The 22,677-nt window shown below is 43.1% G+C and overlaps 1 protein-coding gene across 1 annotated transcript in view; it reads right to left on the bottom strand.

The window, feature by feature from the left end:
- Elapor2 (endosome-lysosome associated apoptosis and autophagy regulator family member 2) overlaps positions 1-22,430 on the bottom strand; it is a 165,659-nt gene extending 143,229 nt beyond the window's left edge. The window contains exon 1 of the mRNA XM_038315483.1: positions 22,245-22,430. Coding sequence (XP_038171411.1) covers positions 22,245-22,430 — 186 coding nt within the window. The remainder of the gene's footprint in view (positions 1-22,244) is intronic.
- Between the last annotated feature and the right edge of the window lie 247 nt (positions 22,431-22,677).

Here is a 22,677-nt window from a genome sequence, read left to right as displayed (position 1 = left end):
AACTAAAATTTGACTATGTTTTTAAGCCGCTACAAATCAATCCCAATTCTGCAGACCATACTTAAGAACCATTATGACTCCGGTTAGAGCAATTCAGCAATTAAGTCTTCCAAATTAAAAATGGTTCATTTCAAACAAAATCAATTCTGAGTACAACTTGTTCAAAAATCCCCATCATGATATATATATATATGTGTGTGTGTGTGTGTGTGTGTGTGGTGTGTGTGTGTGCGTGTGTGTGTGGTGTGTGTGTGTGCGTGTGTGTGTGTGTGTGTGTGTGTGTATAGAGAGAGAGAGAGTTTGTGTGTCACGGCAAAAAAAAAATCCACAACTTTTTAACTGGAATTTTCTGTGAAAGGGCCTAGAAATAAAGGTGCTCATTTATGGCAGGCTAGGACAGGAAAGGGGGAAATAGCAGCTGGTACAAATCCACGCAACTCTTAAACAAACATGTTCTCCTGTAGTATCTGCTTGAATAAAGCAGTCTATCAAAACACAAAGTCCAGACCTACGCATGTATATGCTTCCATCTGTTCTTTCTGCTTCCCTTGGCACACTCGCTGGGAAAGCGCTAAGGGAAGGATGTCTGTCCAGGGTCTCTGAGTGTGAGACCCAGGAGATGCTAGAGGCAGAGATCAGATTCCAGTGTCGCCGCATGGTGGTCCGTGATGAGGTAGGCTGTGGTACCAGGACCCTTGAAGTCCCATTGGCAATTGTCTGCTTTCATAGCTGGGTTCTGAACAAACTCCAATTTTATTTATGGAGTGGCCATTGATAATGCTTGTTGCTAAGCATTTGGTCTCCTTAGTCATTTTCTGCCTATTTAAATAAAGACATAAAAATTTTAGTCATTTAAACCAAGTTTATAAAGTTAATAAAAAAATGTCTCTTCCAAGAAGTGTATTCCATGAGTAGCGTAGATTACAATTCAAAGCCAGAAAGTAATTAAAAAGCCATTCAGTGAGAAACCCATTTTATATCACTTCTTAACTACAAATATTTTCTGTTCATTTTAGGTATTATACTCAGCCTTAAGATTATACAGAAATAATATGTGCAGAAAATTTTGAAGACGCTCCCTTACTCAAGATGCATTCTCCCATGTTGCACTAACAGAGGCTGCCGCTCATGGGTCTGTGCACTGGCACCTATAATCGTTAGTCACAAGTGTTACAATCACAGGTTGTGCTGGGAGGAGGAGAGCTAACAGCCGATGTTCCAACTAGAACCGGTACTCTAGAGAAAGAAGTTACTCCTCCCGGAGAGCCGGCGAGCCAGAAATCAAGGGGGAAGTTCTCTGTGGACTATACACCTGGATAGAAAGACGAGGTAATTTCTATAATGACAAGAAATTCTTACAACAAGCGTAATTTGTCTCCATAATTAGGGTGATTTACTTTCATGTCAGATGAAACTGGACTATGCTGCCATACGGATTTAAAAAAAGAAAAGGTACATAAATCATTCAACCCAAGAGTTTTCCAGAAAAGTTATTTTAGTTTACCTCATTTTCTTTCCAAAATAGGTAAAGTTTCCATCTACCAGCTTGCTCACTCTATTTTAAACACGTGATTAAAAGAGAAATCCAAGCCAGGCAGTGGTGGTGCACATCTTTAATCCCAGTACTCAGGAGCAGAGACAGGCAGATCTCTGTAAGTTCGAGGCCAGCCTGGTCTACAAGAGCTAGTTTTAGAACAGGTTCCAAAACTATAGAGAAACCCTGACTTGAAAAACCAAAAAGAGAGAGAGAGAAGTCCACAAAAAAAATCTGACTTCCTGCTCGTAGTATTAAAACAACATCTCTCTAATTCATTTCATGTTTCTTTTCTGAGACAAATTTCTTCTTAAATCCAGCAAGTATTCATTTTTTCATCAGGAAACCCATTTCCTCCTTCAAAACATCCAAAATAAGGGACTAGAGAGATGGTTTGGCATTAAGAACACATACACATTACTCTTGCAGAGACTCTGGTTCCATTCACAGCACACAAATGTTGGATCACAACCATAAGTAACTCCATTTCTGAGGGTTCTGGTGCCTTCTTCTGATGTAAACAGGCTCCAGGCACACATAGATGCATATACACACACACACACACACACACACACACACACACACACATATATATATATATATATATATATATATATATATATATATATATATTTCACACAATAAATGTAAAAATTAAAAATTTTTAAAAATCTTTTTAAAATCTAAAATAGAACCCAGCATCACCAAGACTGGACTAAATATCCAGTAATTCTGTCTAAATATCATTCAACAGAAAGCTCGAAAATCCTATTAGAATCAAGCTTCAGAAACAGCTTCTGGAAGAGGAAGGGTATCCTGAGTTGAATCATGTCCTCTTGAATTCCTGTGCTGGAGTCATAACACTCAGTGTCTCAGGATGTGACTTTATGTGAAGATGGGGACTAGAGAGATCTAGGTATGTGGAATGGACGCTTAAAAGAAATCCCACACTAGCTCAGAATTGAGAAATAGATGGTAATTTATTTAGGGATAAACTCACAAACCAGAATTCTCTGCTTAAACGGAGAACAGAGATCGAATCCAGCAATCCAAAAGAGCAGCCAGGGAAGAAGGAACAGATGCAGGCTCTGCATCAGCATATACAGTATAAGAGACCACACCCCAGTAGGCGGGGTGTAAGACTTCCTACAGCATAGGTAAGCTAAAGTGAGGTTATCAGGTTGATTTTCAGTCCACTATACTGTGGTCAGAGAGACAGGTATTGAAGGAAACAGATATGAAGAGCTACAGGGTGAAAATGGTCATCTACAGCCAAAGAGGGAGGCCTTGACAAATCTTTCTTCCAGCCCTCGGAAGAACAGTCCTTGGAGAGACCATGGCTTTGGACTTCTCGCCTCCCCTGTAAGACACACACACACACGCACACGCACACACACACACACCAGCTAACTAATACAAAAGTCTATCTCCACCTAGAGAGAAAAGGCACTGTCACATGACCCGGAGTGGCTGATATAGCTTTTTTTAAAATCTCTTAAAATATTGACAATCCTGTGTATAGCTCACTGAAAGAGATTAGTAAACAAGAGATCATGAACACATTGAAAACCGGAGTTGCTTCTCTTGGAGAAGACCTTGTATTCGCAAGGAACCCTGAAGTGCACTCTGTTGAGCATCACTGAATGATCCACCCTCCACCTCCCCACTGTCAATCACTTTGCCACCAATTAGCAAAGCTCCTGCAAAGAGATGCTGCTGGGGTCTTAGCTTCTGGTGGCCTCTCCCTTTCTCCACTCTCTAATCTCTCCCAAGCCCGCTCTACTCAGCTCTTTCCTCAGTCTTAGTTTGGGGTTTCTGTTGCTGTAACCAAACACCATTACCAAAAGCAACTTGGGGAGGAAAGGATTTACCTCCACTTCCACATCACAGTCCATCCTCCAAGGAAGGGGGTGCAAGAATCCAAGCCGACCAGGAACCTGGAGGCTGGGGCTGAAGCAGAGGCCACGGAGGGGTGCTGTTTACTGGCTTGCTCTTATGGCTTCCTTGGCCTGCTTTCTTACAGCACCCAGGACCACGGTGAGCTGGAGCCCTCCTAAATCAACCAACCAACAAGGAAATGCACTATAGGCTTGCCCAGAAGACAATATGGAAGGGGCATTTTCTCAGTTAAGGTTTGCTCTTCCCAAAGGACTCTTGCTGGGCCAAGTTGACATAAAACTAACCAGCACAGCCAAGCAGTGGTGGCACACACCTTTAATCCCAATACTCAGGATGCAGAGGCAGGCGGATCTATGAGTTTGAGGCCAGCCTGGTCTACATAGTGAGTTCCTGGAGAGCCAGAGCTACACAGAGAAATCCTGTCTCAAAACAAAAAAAAACCAGGCCAGCACAATCATGGGATCCAAACTCCTCAAGCCCCTTAAGGAACTCCTTCCTCAGCATACCTCTCACAAGGTATACGACATGGACGGCTCTGTGTGAGCCTTGTCAGTTTGGTTGCTCACCTTCCTGGACCTGGAGGGAGTTGGGAGGACCTTGGACTCAACATAGTGTAGAGAACCCTGATGGCTCTTTGGCCTGGAGAGGGAGGGAGTGGGGGTATGGGTGGAGGGGAGGGGAGGGGAGGGGAAGGGGGAGGGGAGAAGATGGCAATTTTTAATAAAAAATAAATAAACTGGAAAAAAAACAATATTAAGCAAAAAAAAAAAAAAAAAAAAAAAAAAAACGCCTGATTCACCCTGACTCTCCCCCAACACATGTCCATCTGGACTCTGGGTCACCACTCTCCCTCCATTAATCTCCTGACTCTCCCAGTGCACCAAGGCTTGGTCCTTGAACCCTTCTTTCTCTAACTAATATCTCCCCCAAACCGATCTTCGTAAGGCCTATCCTAACTTTCAAGACAGACAAAATAAACTCAATATACAAAAATAATACGGAATCGGGTGGTTCTCCACCACCTCTCCATTCCTAAAAGCTTAATCTATAACGCTTCATCAAGATAACTGCAATAGCCTGCCTAGTCCGTTCTCATCTGGAAATCTGCCAGTGCGTATCAGCTAGGATGGTCTTTTTGATTTAAAACACGGAGCTTCTGCAGCCAAAGCCTTCCATGGCTTTCATTTCGTTCCGAATAAAAGGCCAGAAGGTTACCATGCCCAAGGCACAACGCATTCTGCCTCACTCCATCCCACCCAATACATCTTCTCACCTCTTTCCATGTGCTCCCCGCTCACACCACTCAAGCTCGGTGAGTCACCCTTCTTAGATTAAGCCACATGTGTGCTCACCCTGGGACCTTTGCTCTCAGTCTTTCCATAGGCGTCTGCGTGCCTGGATTCCTCCCTTCTCTCAGGCTCTGCTGAGGCCCCACAGCACGGAGAGCCCTCCTCTGATTGCTCAGACTTCCCCGTCTTCTTATGCCCTATTTTCCTTCCTGACCCCAGCACCTCCTGCCACATATCAGGAGGTTCAGTTCCCAACCCAAAAACTCCATTAGAACAGAATTCTCTCCATTTCTGTTCTTTGGTATAGCCCTAATATGCAGGCCAGGGACAAACACAAAAGAGGGTTGAATAAATATTTGTTGAAAGAATGAAAGAGCACCATATGGCCTGGCAGAGAGTCAGTATTAAATGAATGACACTTTGAAATAGACATGAGACAAGCGATTCATTATGGGGGGAGGGGCACGGTGCACGCGCGCGCGCGCGCACACACACTCACACACACACACACACACACACACACACACAGACTAATGTCCTCCTATTGAGGCCAGAGGACAACTTGCTGAACTCATTCCTCTCCTTCCACCATGTGAGTGTGCCAGGATGGAAGTCGGGCTGTCACGCTTGATGGCAGGCACCTTTACTTGCTGGGTCACCTTGCTAGACTTTTGGCAACTGATTCTTAACCATGCCTGCAAACCAGGACCCAGCTCCTGAGCCCTATCCCCAGAGGTTCCTAAAGTGAGAAAAACTTACTGGTACACATGTCTGATGTGTAATCACGCTGGTGTTTGCTGCTTTAGAACATACTTCATACTGACACTTGCTTCTTTCTTTTCTCCTAAAAGAAAACAGTTGTCTCTTTTCATGATTACCTTCATTAGTCAGTGAGCTGTTAGAACCTGACAGAGAAGGTTGGATCTAAGGCTCATTTAAGAAGTGTTATGTCAATCTACGGAAAACTGAAAGAAGCTACAGATATAATCATTCAGAGAGGATATGCATGATGGTTGTAGGAAGATAAGTAGTTGAATAAAAATATAAAGATATTAGTCAGCCAAATTCCTATACTTAACACCAAAAGAGAAAATACAGCTAAAATACAAACAAACCTAATGATCTCAGATAATGATAGCAGATATAATAATATAATTTTAATTAATACCATATACATGTAATTGTCCTTTCAAGTGAACACAGTCTACTCTTGTCATCCAGAGTGTGTTTCAAATACCAGAACCTAAAGAAAGTCTTCGTGATAGCCTCTAAATGAGAGGTATGAGAGCTAACCTTCCCACTTGCACTCGGGAAGACACGGACATTATCCCATTATCCCACGGCGGACTTATGAACCATCAATAATTATATTCAGATTTTCTTTATTATGTTTTTCAGCTTCCACTTTCAGTTTTAGCTTCTGATTTCAGACAGCACAGTCTGATGATGCCTCACGCACTGCTACCTCTGTTTTGTGAACCTTGCATTCTCAGAGCAACAGCAGAAACTTGCCTGAAAATGTCAGCATTCCTGATGTGATGTTTACCATAGATGAACCACAAACAGCCTTGCTTCCCCAGAACAAACTCTCCCAGTCAAGAATCTAGTAGAACTTGATTGACAGCTCCTCTGTCCATCAGCATCGCGTGAGAAAGAAGGACTCTGCACAGACATGCCACCCTCAGGAGGGTCAATGGGCACCTACACTCCTTGTATACGGGCAACACAACAGGACATGGAGGCCTCACCGTTGAAGCATCTCCTTGGGAAGATCTGCCCTAGAGATGAGAGATTTCTGAGACACCTGAAGAAAAGATCACCCCTGAAAAAGAGGAATAACCTAAAGATGACTGAGTACCAGGCAGGGAATGGTTAAGTACAGAACTCTGAGAATCGACCATGCTAATCTATGAACACAGATCAGTTCTACTTAGGCACAGGGGCAGGCGATGGGGGTCACAAGAAAGTGCAGACTTTGGAATCAAACATGTCCCAGCTTCCTGGCTAAGCAGCTTCGCCATCGCATGGAAGTTGTCATTGTCCTTGTGCTCCATTGTCCACAACCTAAAAGCAGATGTGGATTGCTGTGAGGATCGTGGCTAATAGAATCAATGCATCCCAGCTTTAACGCTCAACAAGTGGTCCTGACTACCAAAAGACTCGGCTTTTCTGACAAGATGTTAGAATTTACATAAGAGACCAGATGATTAATTTCTAAAAACAAACGGCTTTTCAACCCATCAGGGGAAAATCTATTAAAAGTAAAATTGTAGAGAAAAACAATCAAATAAAATAGGAATTAATGCAGAATGCTTCAGTAAAAGTTGAACAAACAAGGTCTTTAAATATAAAGATATTATAAAGATGTCAATTTCCTAAGTAAATTAAGAGATTTAACAGAAGAAATTGTGAACCCTTTTAAATGTATTCTGAGTTGGAATTGAAAGAATTAATGAGTGAGAATAGCTAATAAACCTTTGAATTAAATCAAGTAGAATATAAAAGAATGAGGGGAGGAGAGAGAGGGGAGATGGGGAGGGTTGGGGAGAGCTTGGGGGAGTGGGATGGTTGAGATGGAGGAAGAACAGATATGAGAGTAGGGAAGGACATATCTTAATTGTGGGAGCCATTTTGGGGTTGCTAAGAGGCTTGATTCTGGAGGGGTTCACAGGAGTCCATGGGGATGTCCCCAGCTAGGATCCTGGGCAGTGGAGGAGAGGGTGCCTGAACTGGCCTTGTCTGTAGTCAGGCTGATGACTATCTTGAATATCACCATAGAACCTTCGTCTGGCAATGAAAGGAGATAGACAGAGACCAACATCGGAGCACTGGACTAAGCTCCCAAGGTCCAGCTGAAGAGCAAAAGGACAGAGAATATGAGCAAGGAAGTCAGGACCACGAGAGATTGGTTCACCCACTGAGACAGTGTGCCTGAGCTAATGGGAGCTCACCAACTCTAGTTGGACTGGGAATGAATGAGCATGGGATCAAACTGGACCCTCTGAATGTGGTTGACTGAGGGGCCAATGATAATGGCACTGGGATTTGTCTCTACTGCATGTACTGGCTTTTTGGGATCCTAGTCTATTTGGATGCACACCTTCCTAAGCCTGGATGTAGGGGGGAGGACCTTGGACTTCCCACAGGACAGGGTACCTGTCCTCTCTTAGGACTGGAGGAGGTGTGGGGGGAGTGGGAGGGAAATGGGAGGAGGGGAGGAATTAGGAATTTTTGCTGAATTAAAGTTTGTAAGTAAACGGTTTTAAAAAATCAAAAAAAAAAAGTATGTACCAAAATTCTATATGAACTCTTGGTACAGAAAAAATACATAGCACAAAAAAGTAAGGGGTTGACATTGTGCCACATGTCTACATTTGAGAGACAGAGGCAGGAGGGTTGGGAGTTCAAGGTTAGCATGGATTATATGATACCCTTTTCAAAAAGCAAACAAAACAAAGAAATAAAAACATAGCCCCAAAGAGATCAAATAAATGTGTATAAATACCTTCTACATATTATATAAAACAATAGATTTAAAAACTATATATAATAATACATATACAAAAACCTATATATACAATACATAGTATAGAAAACAAATGAATAGAGAAAAGGTGAATTATAGATTACTCAAAATATATTTATAAAAATTATTTATGTAGGTATTTTTCTCTTATGGCCTTGACATGTGGTCATCCTTCTCACTGGACTTCTTCTTAGCCCTGCTTGCCTCCCGAGACAGCCTTCCAAGTAAGGTAGAAAGGGTACCAAACAGGGCAAAAGCCCCTTTTCAATAGCCTCCTAGTGCTCAGTCAGGCAACCCTGTCTGTTTCAAATACTGTGCTATAAAATATGGTGAATAAAGGGGCCCCAAGGCCTTTAAGAGTCAGAGACATCAAACACTAAATAATGAGTCCAAATACAGGAAGCTCAGCATATTGTTAAATAAGAAGATAGCTTTTAATACTAATGTAGAAAATATTCCCATTTTGTAAACAAATTTTCATAACAAATGTATGCAAAAGATATTTTGACATATAATAGACATGCCTTAACCTGATAGTTAAGAGCACAGGCTGGAAGAGCAGCCTGGTCATGCGAGTAGCTCACATACACTGGAACATGTCAAGGCTGAGCGCATCAGAATTTAGGGGCATTAACACATAAAAATGCACCTCAAATTTTTAGCTAAGTTTTGTTCTTATTTTTATTGCCCCTATTATAAAAATGCTAAGATATTAAGTATAGTGTGTTTATTTGGTGGAACTTTGGGTATTTTATTGTTTCATTTTTCTAGAATATGCATATACTGTTACTAATTCTTAAAGGAACAAGCGTCAGAAATGAAACAGAAACTTGGAGCAAACAGTATTAATAACTTACCTGGTCTTAAGATAAATAAGTATGTCCTTAGTGCACCTGGCTCAGGGGTATTAAACCATCAATTATTATTTTCATTCAAGTTACTGCCTAGTATGTATTATTGATTTGCACATGAATCATCAAATCAAGTCTGCATTAAGCTTCCATTTCAAATGGTCAATTCTTTTTGCCCTCAGTTTTAGGGTGATAAACAAGGACCTTGATCTGACTCTTAGCAATATTAGAATTAATTGCTTAGCACAACAGATAAGAAAACCCACTATTCTAAACCAAAATACTAAAAGCAAAGATTTGCTCTCTTTCCCGTTTCAAGGGGTGTGACTATAGCCCTAGGTGAGGTGTTCTTTAGGTCCATGGTTATATAGAGAGTACAGTACACCAGAACTCATGGTTCCCATAGTTACACCCCAGGCCAGTGTTCCAGTCAAAGCGTGAGCCCTGCCAAGTCTCAGAGTACAAAACAGCAGCTCCTAAGAATATAAAATACCTACTGGATGAACTCAATTCTGCATTCTTCTGCTGTTTACCAAGCCAAGTTATCTAAGTCAAAATTATACCACTGTCTGTTAAATGACTACATTTTTATATGTTTGAAGTTTTAAGCTGACCACCCTCAATTTCTCTGCATAGTCTTGATAAGGCAAACTTTTCAAATAATTGACTTTCCTAATTTATACATCAAGCCAATACATCTACAACTTTGTCCCTCTCTAAGTGTTGCCTGTGTGTTGAACTGGTGACCTAAATTAAATGCTGGCCTTCATGTATCATGCATTCTGTTCACACATAGACACCACCCCCCCAAGGCTGATCTGATCAGTCATTGCTTTAGGAGCCATGTGACAGATACGGCCACAGAAGTAATCTTAAGAGTTCACCAATTCTCTGCTGAGTGTGGTGGCGCATGCCTTTGCAGCCAGGAATGTTACACCCTGTCTTTAAAACAATTAAAAATGAAAGAAAAGAAAAAGGAAAGGAAAGGAAAGGAAAGGAAAGGAAAGGAAAGGAAAGGAAAGGAAAGGAAAGGAAAACAAAGGAAAGATTTCACCAATCCTATGCCTAAACCTATAATTTTCAAGACCAGAAAAAATAGCCTACATTTCAATCTGTTTGTTTACTCATTATTCTAGCTTTTCAAAAAATATTTTGAGTCTCCTTTCTGCTTTCTACTCACTAGGCATCCTTCCCAGCTTTTAATTCTATAATATTTGGTTATACCTCCTTGAAACCAAAGTACTAATTAAAGCAGTAATAGCAAATAGCAGTAGGTCAGGGATTTGGTACTATACTGGACAACTTCATCCAACTGGGCGTAAATTTTTAACTTGGCAGAATATATTTGCCTAATCGAGAACCTGTTGAGCATCCATCTCATCACCCATCAGGCACTTCTGCATCTTGTCCATAATGACAGAACAACAACACAAACGCCTTGCTGGATACGGAGAATCACTGTCTCTTCATCCGATCCAGAGCCTGGAGTGAGTGTCTTCCCCATCAACCTCCGGCTAGCTTCTATGCTAGCTCTCTGCTGACTGTGCCTTCTCCTTCTGCTTGCTCTTGATGAGCTAACATTTCCCCAAGCATGTTACCTTTGCTATCCTTGCTGTGTGCTCAGAGCCGGGGTGATCTCATCAACACCAATGACTCAGTGGCTCATGTGCTCAAAGCTCCTAGCTCCACTCTATCAGCAGGATTGCCCTATATGAACCAGATTTCAGGAGAACCAATTGGACATCTCCTGGGCACTTCAAATACAGGATGCGCAATGCTGAACTCATCCTACTCCTCCCCCAGCTTCTTCCTCCTCCTTTCGCGCCTTTACTGTTCAGTCTCAGTGAAAGGCAGCAACGGCATCTACCTAGAGCAAAACTTGGGAGGTGTTCAGGTCATGAGGGCTCTATTCTAAGAAAGGACTCATGCCATTAGCAAGTTCTTTATAAAAGGACAGAAATTCAGTCGTGGATTCCTGAAAATGGGAACTTTTCTTTTCTCCCAATTTTATTAGTTCTTTGAGAATTTTGTACAACATATTCACTCCCTCCCCTGACTCCTCCCAGGCCCATCCTCCCCTTCCCTACTCACACAATTTTATGTCCTTTTTCTTTAACCCATCGAGCTCAGTTTATGCTGCCCTTATAGTCATAGATGTGTGGTATTCCCTGGAAGGGTCATGCCCCTAAAATAAATCTGACTCTCCCTCTTCTAACAGATCAAATGCCAATATGTAGTTAACTAGGGATGGGACTTTGTGCCTATCTCCTTTTATCAAAGCTGAAATTTTGTCTGGCCTGAGTCTTGTGCAAGCCTTGTGAAGACAGTCTCGACTACTATGAATTCGTATCCAATGCGCTCTAGGACTACAGAGAGAGACCCTTCTCGAGAACAAACAAGCAACAAGAAGATGTTTTTAAAAAATATGAAAACTTACTACTGTAGAAGTTTCCTAAAACGTATACATACACACACATAAACACACACACACACACAATAGATAGATTAGACAGACAGACAAACAGACAGACAGACAGACAGACAGATAGATAGACAGACAGACAAATTGGGATAGATTTGCCCTATAACATGGTGTTAGGAATGGGTTACCTCCTCTGGAGTTATTGGCAACTAAGTCCCCATAGATCCTCAAGAATTATAGACTACTGCCAAAGCTTTACTTATACTGACTGTAAGACGCCATTGCTGAGGATGCCATACACTTGAGTCACAGAACGTGGAGGAACCAAGCTGATACTCACCTGGAGGTGGAATCTTTTGCACAGGTGGTACGTCTATCTCCTCCCTCCCTGTCTTCTCCTCCCCTCCTGTTATCTGTCACTCTGCTAGTGTTTGTCTGATATTTTTCTTAGTCTAGAGGCAGCAGTCTCCTAAATGGTCTCCCAAGCTTCAGTGTAACCCCCCTTTTATCTTACACTAGTTACACAAAGGAAAAGAAATTCTAACAGTGCTAATAGCTCCCCATAGCAAGACTTACAAGCCTTCTGTCTCTGGGTCTAAGCATCTCCCGCCATTCTGGCCCATGAACACTTCATGTTGGTCATTAGCGCTCATTCATAACTTACCATTATATACAGCATGCTATTTTCTTTGCCAGTGATAGCCTACATGTATCTAGTACAGTACTTCCGAATTCCAGGTGACCATCACCTGATCTAAAACCAAGCTCCTTCGCCTTGCTTAGCTGACCCTTCCTGCCGCTTCTACTCAGTCCTGGGCATGGCTCTACCAAAGCATTTGACCCACCCGCCCTGTCATCAGAACCTTGTGTGTCTTCCCATGAGAGGAACGTTTGCATGACTCGTTTACTAGGGGAATAAACACATGAACGACAATTGTGAAAGAAGTACCAGACAAAACTACTGACTTAAAATGTCAAAAATAGTGAGTGCCAACACAAACCCAAAATGTCTTCAGTCACTTTGCAGTTGCTTCAGTATTTTCTGAGCCATACATATATAAGACTTTATGGCCAGGCAGTGATGGCACACACCTTTAATCCCAGCATTCAGGAGGCAGAGGCAAGTGAATCTCTGTGAGCTCAAAGCCAGCCTGGTCTAAGAGAGCAAGTTCCAGGACAGGCTTTAAAGCTACAGAGAAACCCTGTCTTGAAAAACAAAAACAGAAACAAAACAACCAAAAAAAAAGACTTTATATCGTGGGAATGTAATAAGACATTATGCTCCATTCATTTTTCTTTAGAAATAAAAATGTATTCTTACCTGAAACATTAAGGGAAATAATAACATATATTTTATAGGCTAGACAATTTCTTTTCTTTCTCTGAATATTATATGCCTCAAAACATCTAGACATGGCCAAAATCTAGGGAACACATATTTTTTACTTATTATATAAATCCATCAGAAAAAAACAATAAAACAGAAATTCTACAAAAGACAAAATATAAATATTTAAGTGACATGAGAAATATTGCCGTCGGTAATGACTAAATAAACAAAAATTACACCACTGAGATATTTTCTTGTTTTCTACTATCAAATTAGTAAAAACAGTATCCTCTGATCTAAGACTTCTACTGTAAATCATCCATCTTTGGTCAGTAGAAACTTAGATAGCTTTACATCCATTATTATTAAGTTTTTATACTATAAACAATTTAAAATAACCTACTTGCTTCAAATTAAATTTACCCATTTGTTCAACAGGCATTTACTGAGCACCTAATATATGCCAGACCCTGTCTAAAGTGCTAGGAATACAATAAAATACTCATACACATAGAACACATCACCTACAGGGTTTAATATGCAGTGGGAGAGGGAAGAGTCATATGAGCAAGTGATTACAATATATATTATGGATGCCAAAAATGAAAGTGAGAAAAACAAAACCTAGAAATAAAAGGGGAGATGTAACTTTATACACCTCTCCAGGGAGAGCCTGGGGAGATGATTGCATAGAAACATGGAGGACACAGGGAGAAACCCAAGCACATCTCTAATAGGAGGTTCTAGGCAGAGGAAATTCTGCATAAACCCTGAGGAAGAACGCTCTTCAGAGTGGAATCTAGAGTGTGCCATTGTGCAAATGTAGACCTCAGAGTTCATATGTTGAAAACTTTTTCCCTAATGTGGCGATATCTGAAGATAGGAAGGGAATGAGTCACGAGGGTATCGTTCTATGCACGTATTTATGCCGTTATTACAAACGAGTTCATTGTAAAAGACAAGTTAAAGTCTCCTTCTCTCACAGCCACATTGGCCACATTCGGCAACAAGACTCTCACTGAATAGCCAGCCCCTTTAATCTTCTTCTTAGCTTCCAGAACTGTCAGCCAAATACTTGTTTGTTATGAAACTACCCAGTCTGGGATATTTTGTTAGAACAGCGCAAAATAGACAAGACAAGAAGAAGTCCAAGAGACGAAATTATCACTTTCATTGAGGTCAGTTCATGTTGCGCCCTTGTTATGGTTTAGATCAGCAACACCCTGTTAGGCTTCGGTATTAGACACCCCTAGTGGGTGGTGCTATGCCCCTCCGCTAGTCCACTCCTGAAGCCCGGCCCCATGGTACTCTGTTTTATGCCTCACTACAAACTTATAAGCGATAGAACCAATTGCCCATGGATCAAACGCCCTGAAGTCATCAGTCAAGATAAATCTTTCTTCCTTCAAGACGATTTCCTCAAGAATCCTGACGGGCAGCTGACACACACAGACGTACACACCAGCATCACCGCCTTGGTGTTTAATGAGGCCTTAAAAGGGTTTTATATAGAAAAGTAATGTTTTGTGTAACGTATGGGGTTTTTTTCTTTGAAGTTTAAAAGATTTGATATTTTGATCAAAGAGTGGATAAAAAAGGTTTGGAAAAATATAACGAAAACTATCCCATAGGTAGTTGGTTGATCTTTCTTCTCTTCAGTTCCTAGCAAGTTTCTTCAAAGACTTTAGAACCAGCAAGCCAACCTCTATGCTTTCCCATCAAAGAAAAGCAGAACATTGACTTTTCAGGATTATTTTATTTCAAATGTCAATGGCATGAGTGACTGTCCAGTAAATTACATTTTTAATCCGATATTTTCTGGTACTTGCAATTCCACAGTATTAAAAGTACATTTCCCTTGGGGGGTATTTCTAATAAAGATGATAACATTTTAGAAATAAGTCAATATTGGTACTTACATGAAAGTTTTCACCTGGGAAGTGTAGCATTCCTTGATCTTAAATTTTCTGAATGTCAAATTCATTTTTTTTATTTAAAAAAACTAATTTATGTTTGAACATTATTTGTTGACTGCAGTGTGAAATCATGATGGGAAGCGAGACATAGGGTGGTGTGGCCCAGAAGCCCCAGGTGGTGAGAGATCTGATCCTAAACAAGACATACAGCAGGAGCAGGGCACACATTTCCAACAGTTTCCTACTTATTTTGAATATTCCAGAAGATAATTACAGTTACAGAAAACGCCTCTCCCAATAGGTAGCAAAGATGGAAAACACCAACCAAGAAGGCTGGCTATCGCTCGCCTTAATATTGCAGCTGTTTGTAGGCTAATGCCAGTCTTGGGTGCCATACTTAATAATCTCCATATTTGTTTCTTCAGTTGGGGTGAACGCCTACAAAGTGCTGGTCATATCCTCTGCATCCTGCCTCATCAACAGCATGCACACAGGTCTTGGTGTCGAGACAGTAACTTGAGCAACATTTGCTGAGGTACTTCCCAAGAATGGGAGGATCGCATGGCCCATTCAATGTGGTGGGTGGCTTTCTAGGATGTTCTGCTGAAGCAGGAAGTCACTGGGGTGAAAGTTCAAGGGCTTTTGTAATTGAACTTGTCCCCACATTTTTTAGACCAAAAACCTTACTTCTTGTTTTATTCTAAGAGCAGTGGGCCTTACATAGAGAGTGCACCCTAATTACCAAAGGGAAGCATGGCTGGGCCTCTGTCTCAGAGCTTCTGATTTAGTAGGTTGTGAATAGGGACAGGACCCAAGATACTGGGTATCTAACGAGTTCTGAGATAATGCTAGGTGTTGCTGTCCTACCATCACTCTGAGGACCACTGACCTAAAGGGAAGAAACAGGTCTTTAGTAACAAAGCTTTGACCACAAATAATAAATAGGATCTTCTGCCCCAGAATTTCAAACTGAAGGCCAGCATATCACGATCACTGGGTGTTTATTTCTGTCTTAAAACGGGTACAACTGAAAGGAGATGTCAATTATGACTAACTGCACCATAAAAATCAATTTCTGCACATAATTGAAAAAGCAAAGCTAACTACTTTCGCTCTTTTGAAGGCAGTGATTAGTGCTTCCAAAGAAGATCTATGTCTTACTTATTTTTACAATCCCAAAAGTGCTTTCAACAAAAAAAATACCCTCAATCATTGTTTGCTGAGTAAGATTATGTAATTCCTTTCCTCGGTGAGCATACTATGTTCGTGGGGGAAAATGTGTGCTCAAAGACTTTGATAAAGAGTATGCTATCCTTGTGTGATTTAAAAAAATATGGGCCCCTTCTGAACACATGATTTGGGAGAAGGCATCCCTTCCTCCACACACGTGCAGATCGGTGGCAGAGCACACGCTTATCACACTGAGCTCTGGGAGGATTCTAGCTCTCTCTTGCTCCTTGGATAAAACAAAGTGTAACTCACCCATACCGGCAGCTTCCTGCGTACGATACTCATGGATGAACATACAGCTGCCAGAAAGAGAAGGAGATGCTGCAGCTGGACCGCAGAAGAGAGGAAAGGTCCATTGTCTTCTGTGGTACAGGCAGAGTCAATGGAGGTCTAGGGCAAGAAGGGTCACGTGCCTGAGATGCTCTAACACCACCACCCAGGACCTTCAGCCAGCAAACTTTTACTGTTATAGTAGCTTGCCTTTCGCCCCTCACTGGGGTAATGCTATGGTTCGGATGTGTGTGCTGAAGGTTTGGTCCCCAGCTAGAGGAGGTACTGAGAGCTGACTGGATCTTAAGGGAGCTATACATTGATAGATTCCTCTATTCATGACTTCATAGCTAAATGGGCTAGCAAGAGTTGGGGCCTACTTGGAGGAATAGATAAACAGTGTGTCTTGTCTCTAAACCCTTCTGTCCACCCCTCCCTCCTTCTTCGTCCTGTTTTGCCTCCATCCCTGGCATGAAGTCAGAAGCGTCCCCTGCCGTGCACTTCCACACCCTCATTTTTCTTGGTCTTGCTTCAGGCCCAAAGCAATAGAGAGAGATGACTACAGCCTGAAACCGTGAGCCAAAATAAATCTGTTCTTCTAAGCTGTTCTCTCATGTATTTTTGTCATGGTAACAAAATGCTATCACACGCAGGTGGCTATACATCCTCACTATACGTGGTATTTCCCATCACACCATTTATAGCAACCACAACTATGTGGTGTGTGGGTTTGTTTGGGATTTGCCCCCACAAGATTATAAAGCTCTGTGTAAGAAGAGGTCATGTGTTTTTCAACATTTTATTACAATTGCTTCGTACCTAAGTATTATAAATGTGTGCATATAATACATATATATTGAAAATGAACTATTAGAATATGTTAAGAAATGCAGTAAAGAAAGAATTATCCGTGGTTTCTTCCACGGAAAAATAAAGGACAACCAGAACTTGAGGAGATTACAACCGTCAAAAGCAAGAATCGTCAACACTGCCGCAAAAAGCATTGCAAGCAAAGTGTGCCGCTGTCGGCACTGTGTGCTGCTATTTTCTTCCCTTGTGCTAAAATATGACATTTCACAGATCTATCAACTCCTGGCTTTACATTGTAAATATTGATGGTGTGAATACTTGCTCACATTTGCCTAAAACACGGAAAATGGAACTGAGCATGAGAACTTGAATGGAAAATTCACCTCCGCAGGCACAACAAGCAAGATTAATTATGGTAGCTGCGTGAAAACAGAGGTGGGGCTCTAGCTCCTCCAGTGATAGTGACTCCCCCATAGCTCACAGTCAGAGTCTCCCATATGTAGTTATTTACAAGTTTTCTGGTCTATAAGGACTTAGAAATATCGATCGCTTCCCCATCTGGGACGGCTTTACCGCTATCCTATCCTCTATTCCCTTCCTCGTCTGCGAGTTGGAAACGACTCATCCTGGCTGATCCTGGTAGAACCACTGGGGCACAGAGCACCAGCAACACAGTCACCAAATGATGAGCGTCTTGTCAGCTCTCATCTTGTGCAGGGCGCTTGTCAGGCATCTACCCCTTTCTTCTTCAGAGTCTTTCCTCCCTTCCTTTAAAATCCCATAGCTCCCCATTCTCCATTCTAGCCATTGTTCTGCGTCTCCTTTGTGAACTTTTCTGCTCCATTCAGTCTTGTTAAAGCCTTAGTTCGATCCTTTCAACCATTCCTTTTATCCACGTGACTCTCAGGTCCCCCTACTAGCCCAGACCATGATCCTGAGCATGGCAGCTTGATCCCTGGCTGACAATTAAACAGTTCCTTCTCTTCCCCCCATTTCTTAACCTTGGGGCTAGAGGCACTTCTTCCTAATCAGACTGGAAACCCTCATTCACTTAGCATTCACATCCACTTACTGCCAATCTAACATCATCTCTTTTCAACTTCCATTGCTAACCCCTTAGCTGATGCCCCGCCTCCCTTCCCCTGGACATTAATTACCACTCTCTCCATTTCCCACTTTTCTCAATCTGGCCTCCATCCTACCGCCAAACTAAATGTTTAAAGTCTTCTCTTGCTTCTGGCTGCCGATCCAGGGAAGACCATCTTCTTCTCAGCATGACATCAGACCCCTTGCGACCAGGCTCCTGCGCCTCTCAGATCCACTGCCCAGGAAGCTTCTTGCTGTTCACTATAGACCAGTTGTACCCAATTATGACACAATACAGCTTTGTGTTTCTGCCACTCTTTGATCTGGGCTCTACACCTGAAACGCCTTTTCCCCAAAGGAGCCGCAGTCCTGTCTGACTCTGACTCTTTTTCGGCAAATTCCTGTTCATCTTTCAAGCCCTCTTCACTTCTTTGTTAATTCTTTTCCCAAGCCGTCAGTGTGGGTTCTAGTACCATTTGCCTCTCTTGTGGGATCAAATCCCTTATTATAATTGGTTGTTTACATATCTGTCTTATCCTTCCTCATATATATTTTAATTTTGTATTTATTTTGTTATATTTATCACAACATTTTGCCTGCAGACTAGTATAAACTGAATCAATGTTGATGGAATAAATGCTCTTGGCCAAAGTCATCACTCACTAAAACTTCAGAGATATCGTGCAAGATTTCAGAGCAATGAACTAAGGACCTCGTGATTGCAGTTACTAAATATAAATAATGTACACATAATCCACTTCGTTCTTTTCTTTTTTGTTCTCACAGGCTCTTTTTTTAATATCTCATTGCAATGCTGAATCATCTGCTGGCCTGGATACGTTTTCCTCTGGCTGCCCTAATAAGTCCAATTAGTCAATTAGTCAAAAAAAATCTTACTAAATTCACAGGTGTAAGCCTGGGCTTGAGTCTGAGCCTTTGAAGTCTCCCTCACAATGCTTCCTGAAATAGTAGCCTCAAGCTCCACTAATCTAACCATCAACAACTCTCACACTGTTACAGATTTCTCCTTTGATATATTACACGTCCTCATAATAGAAAATAGGGCATTCATTAGCGTCAGTGTGCCAGGGAAAAGCAAATGCTCAAAACCCCAGAAAGTTTTCCCTCATACGTGACCCCAAATAATCGCAAACAGCTCTCACATCCGGATACCGTTTAAAGACATCACATCCTGTCCTCGCCCTTCATCTCTAGGTGCACAGACTTGGTTTCTTATTTCTCTTTCCCAAGATGTCCCTTCTTTTTGGTGTATTTCCACCCTGCTGATCTGATCAGCAGCTGAACTTCCAAAAGTCATCATCTGACTTCTCCTTTCCACTCCATCACCCAAGGACTTTGGCAGCACTGTACTTAGCACCTCACTCCCGGGTCCACTTTACCACAAAATCTAAGGTGAAAACCTCAGCCCACAGCCAAACTGAATCTTTGAAGATCCTTTGTCTCATCTCGGGCAATCGTCATCAGCTTCCTCCCAGACCAGTTTCCTACACTGTCTTTTCTTCTACAAGTAAGCAAGAAAAAAAATCAGTCTTTGTGACGTCATTAAACATGGCTTATTCTATAAAAATGCTGAGGTTTAGAGTACCCTGCAGATTTTCCCATTGCCCTTTTCTCTCCTGCTATTGGCTTTGGTGTTTTAGCCTCAAAGGTCTTTGCTCTTCTCGGTCTCTCTCCATCTCATGGTGCTTGTGTTCAGGAACAACTCCATAACTCCCTTAGCGTTAAGAAAAACTATCACTGATCAGGCCGTCATGGCTCCCAGCACTAAGGAGGCAAGTACCAGGTCACTCTGTGATGTAGAGGTGAAACCCAAAAGACGCAGCAGTTAAAACAATCATAATAGACAGAGAATAGCTCTTCTATTCCACATATGGCCATAGTTCAACATCTGTCTCTCAGAGGAGCTTGCCAAGCTCAAGATGGGTCGCCTATCCTCACACTCCAAGAACAAGAAGTCCTTACCCTCGATGCCTGAGGATCATTTACCTCTCGTGTTCCTCTTCAAAACAATGGTAGACTGAAACAATGATCAGGAGTACAAATTAGCTCAGCTAGTCTGGGTACCTACCGACAATCAGATTATGCCCCTGGGAAGCCTCTTGTAGTTCCAGAGGAGCCTCTAACCCACAGTACATCATCTCCCACTGCTTTCGGTCTGCAGGAAGAATATCAGCAGATCTGTGCATTACTGGTTCCAAAACCACAAACACCCACAAGCTGCCTCAGTAGCATCCTCTTTTATAGTTTATCTATTTCCATTTTCAAAGAGAAAAATTCAATACGGATACCTAAAAGGGTGAATCAAATACAATATCTAAAGCCAGTTCAATGAAAAGCTGGAATTGGATGAGCATCGCTCCCTTATACAATCCATCATCCCCTTGCCTCAGTTCTGCATGGTTATAGTCTAGGAGTCGGGATGCAGATCCCTTGGTAGAGTTCTTGCCTAGCATGCAAGCCCTAGGTTTGATCCCTACCACCGTATAAAGTGGCGATGGTGACCTAACCTTTGATCCCAGCACTTGAGGCAGGAGGATCAGAAACTCAAGGCCCATCACCCGTGACATAAGGAATTTGAACCCCGCCTGGGCTAGAAACCTTGTAAATATGTAAATAAAGACTGTAGTATCTCTTCTATTGGCCTTGGCTTTTCCGCTTCAAGCAGGTTCCTCACTACTAAGGATTAACGTCGCAAGGAACTTAGAACTTCACTTGGGAAAACAAACATGTTCTGCCGCGCTGTGACCAGGCAACTGGAGGGGAAACGTTTGTCTCGACACAACAGTGTGGACGAAAAAGCAGGATTCTATAGAAGCCTCCAGACTGGATCACTCACAGGTGACAAGTGGCAGAAGACAGACTGAACCAACACCAGTGCCCTCCTAGCTGCTGAGCCCTTGCTCTGATTCACTAGTCACAATGCAGCTGCAGAGTCCCAGGCTAGCTTCCCATCTCGGGCTGTCCTGGGACTTGTATTGTAGGAGAGGAAGACAGATGATGAATGATGTCTAGAAGGACGATACTCTAATTCAGAAGTGGTTCCACATGCACGAGGAACAAAATCTGCCCTTTCTTCTCAAAGGGAGCTGATGGCTAACCTATTTCTGCTGGATAAATATAAAGAACCCATCACCCTGATTCCTAGCAATCTTCCTTCAGACAGCGTGCATGGCTCACCTCTCCAACACGATCATTCAAAATAGGTCAGAAATGTTACTTCCTCCCCCTCATTGATTTTCATTAAAAGGATGCACTTTCTGGAGCACTAAAGGGAAAGATAAACACCCAGTGCAACTTACAGTGGCACCCTCTGTAAATTTTTGGCACACTAAGTCTCGTTTTCCTAAAAGCAGGAGAAAAAGAATCTAATCACCCAGAATTTATCCTTTTTGGCTATAAATCAGCAGCGATCTCAAGCCGTAAAGTACACAGCTGCACGGTTTCGGCCAGGTGAAGCACCTCCCCAAGGAGCATATTCGCTTTGCCCATTCTGATTTTCTACATCACTAACCCGCCTCTATCCTAAGTAATTTTTTTGTACCTTCTTCACAACCATGTCTTGCCCCAGAACATCAAGGGACACCACAGCATGCTTATGTGGAAACGGAGAGCAGGGGAGTTGGGTAAAAGCATTTGTGGAGACAGAGGAACCGAGAAAGCAGGAGAGGGAGGGTCAGTATCTAGCTCTCTAAAAAGCTATAAAGCGATAGTTTTTTAAATCCCACAAGACAGGGCTTCCCCAGTCTCCTCCCTTTCCTGAAATTTCTCCCTCAACCCCAGGTCCTGAGCCTAGCTCTCCAACCGGGGCGCCGCAAAGTCCTTTCAGAAACCCCCAAACACCAGCGCGGAGAGAAAAAGCACCACCAGAAAGACAGCAAACCTACACACCCGCTCCTAGCCAGCTAGCACGGGCGAGCAACTTCATCCCTGGACACAGCCGAACGCCCCTGTCCTCCAAGCCCAAAAAAAGGTGAGGGCCACTCTGAGCCCGGATCCGCGCGGCCCCCCCACCCCGCACCCCGCCGCAAACTCCAGGCGGGGGGAACCAGGTGCTGCTCACCTCCTGGCACGCAGGAAGCGGGCGGCCCGAGGAGGGCGAGTCCCCAGCCCAGGCTGCCTGGCAGGCGGCGAGCGCCCAGCAGCAAATCCAGGCGGGGCTCCAGGGCGGTGAGCGCGCGCAGCGGGGACCCTCGGGCGGTCGCCCCCAGCCCCTGCCCCGAACCCGCCGCAGGGCGAGCAGCAGCATCGCGGCGCTGGGTGGACTCTCAGGCTGCACAGCTCCTGCTCCCGGAGGCGGCGGGGACCGTGCTTTCTGCTCCTCTCCGCCAGGCTCCGCTCAGCTGGTCCTCCCGCTGACAGCTCGGCCGCTCGCAGCGCGGGCAGCCTGCGCCCGTGCTCCCGTCACGCCGGAGGGAGGGACCGTGGAACGCGGGTGCGGCGCGGGGGCGGGACGCGGGGCGGGGACGCGAGAGCCAGGAGCAGGTGGCGCGAGC

This window comes from Arvicola amphibius, chromosome 18 (assembly GCF_903992535.2).
Source record: "Arvicola amphibius chromosome 18, mArvAmp1.2, whole genome shotgun sequence".
NCBI lineage: Eukaryota > Metazoa > Chordata > Mammalia > Rodentia > Cricetidae > Arvicola > Arvicola amphibius.
This window is presented reverse-complemented; position numbering and strand designations above follow the sequence as displayed.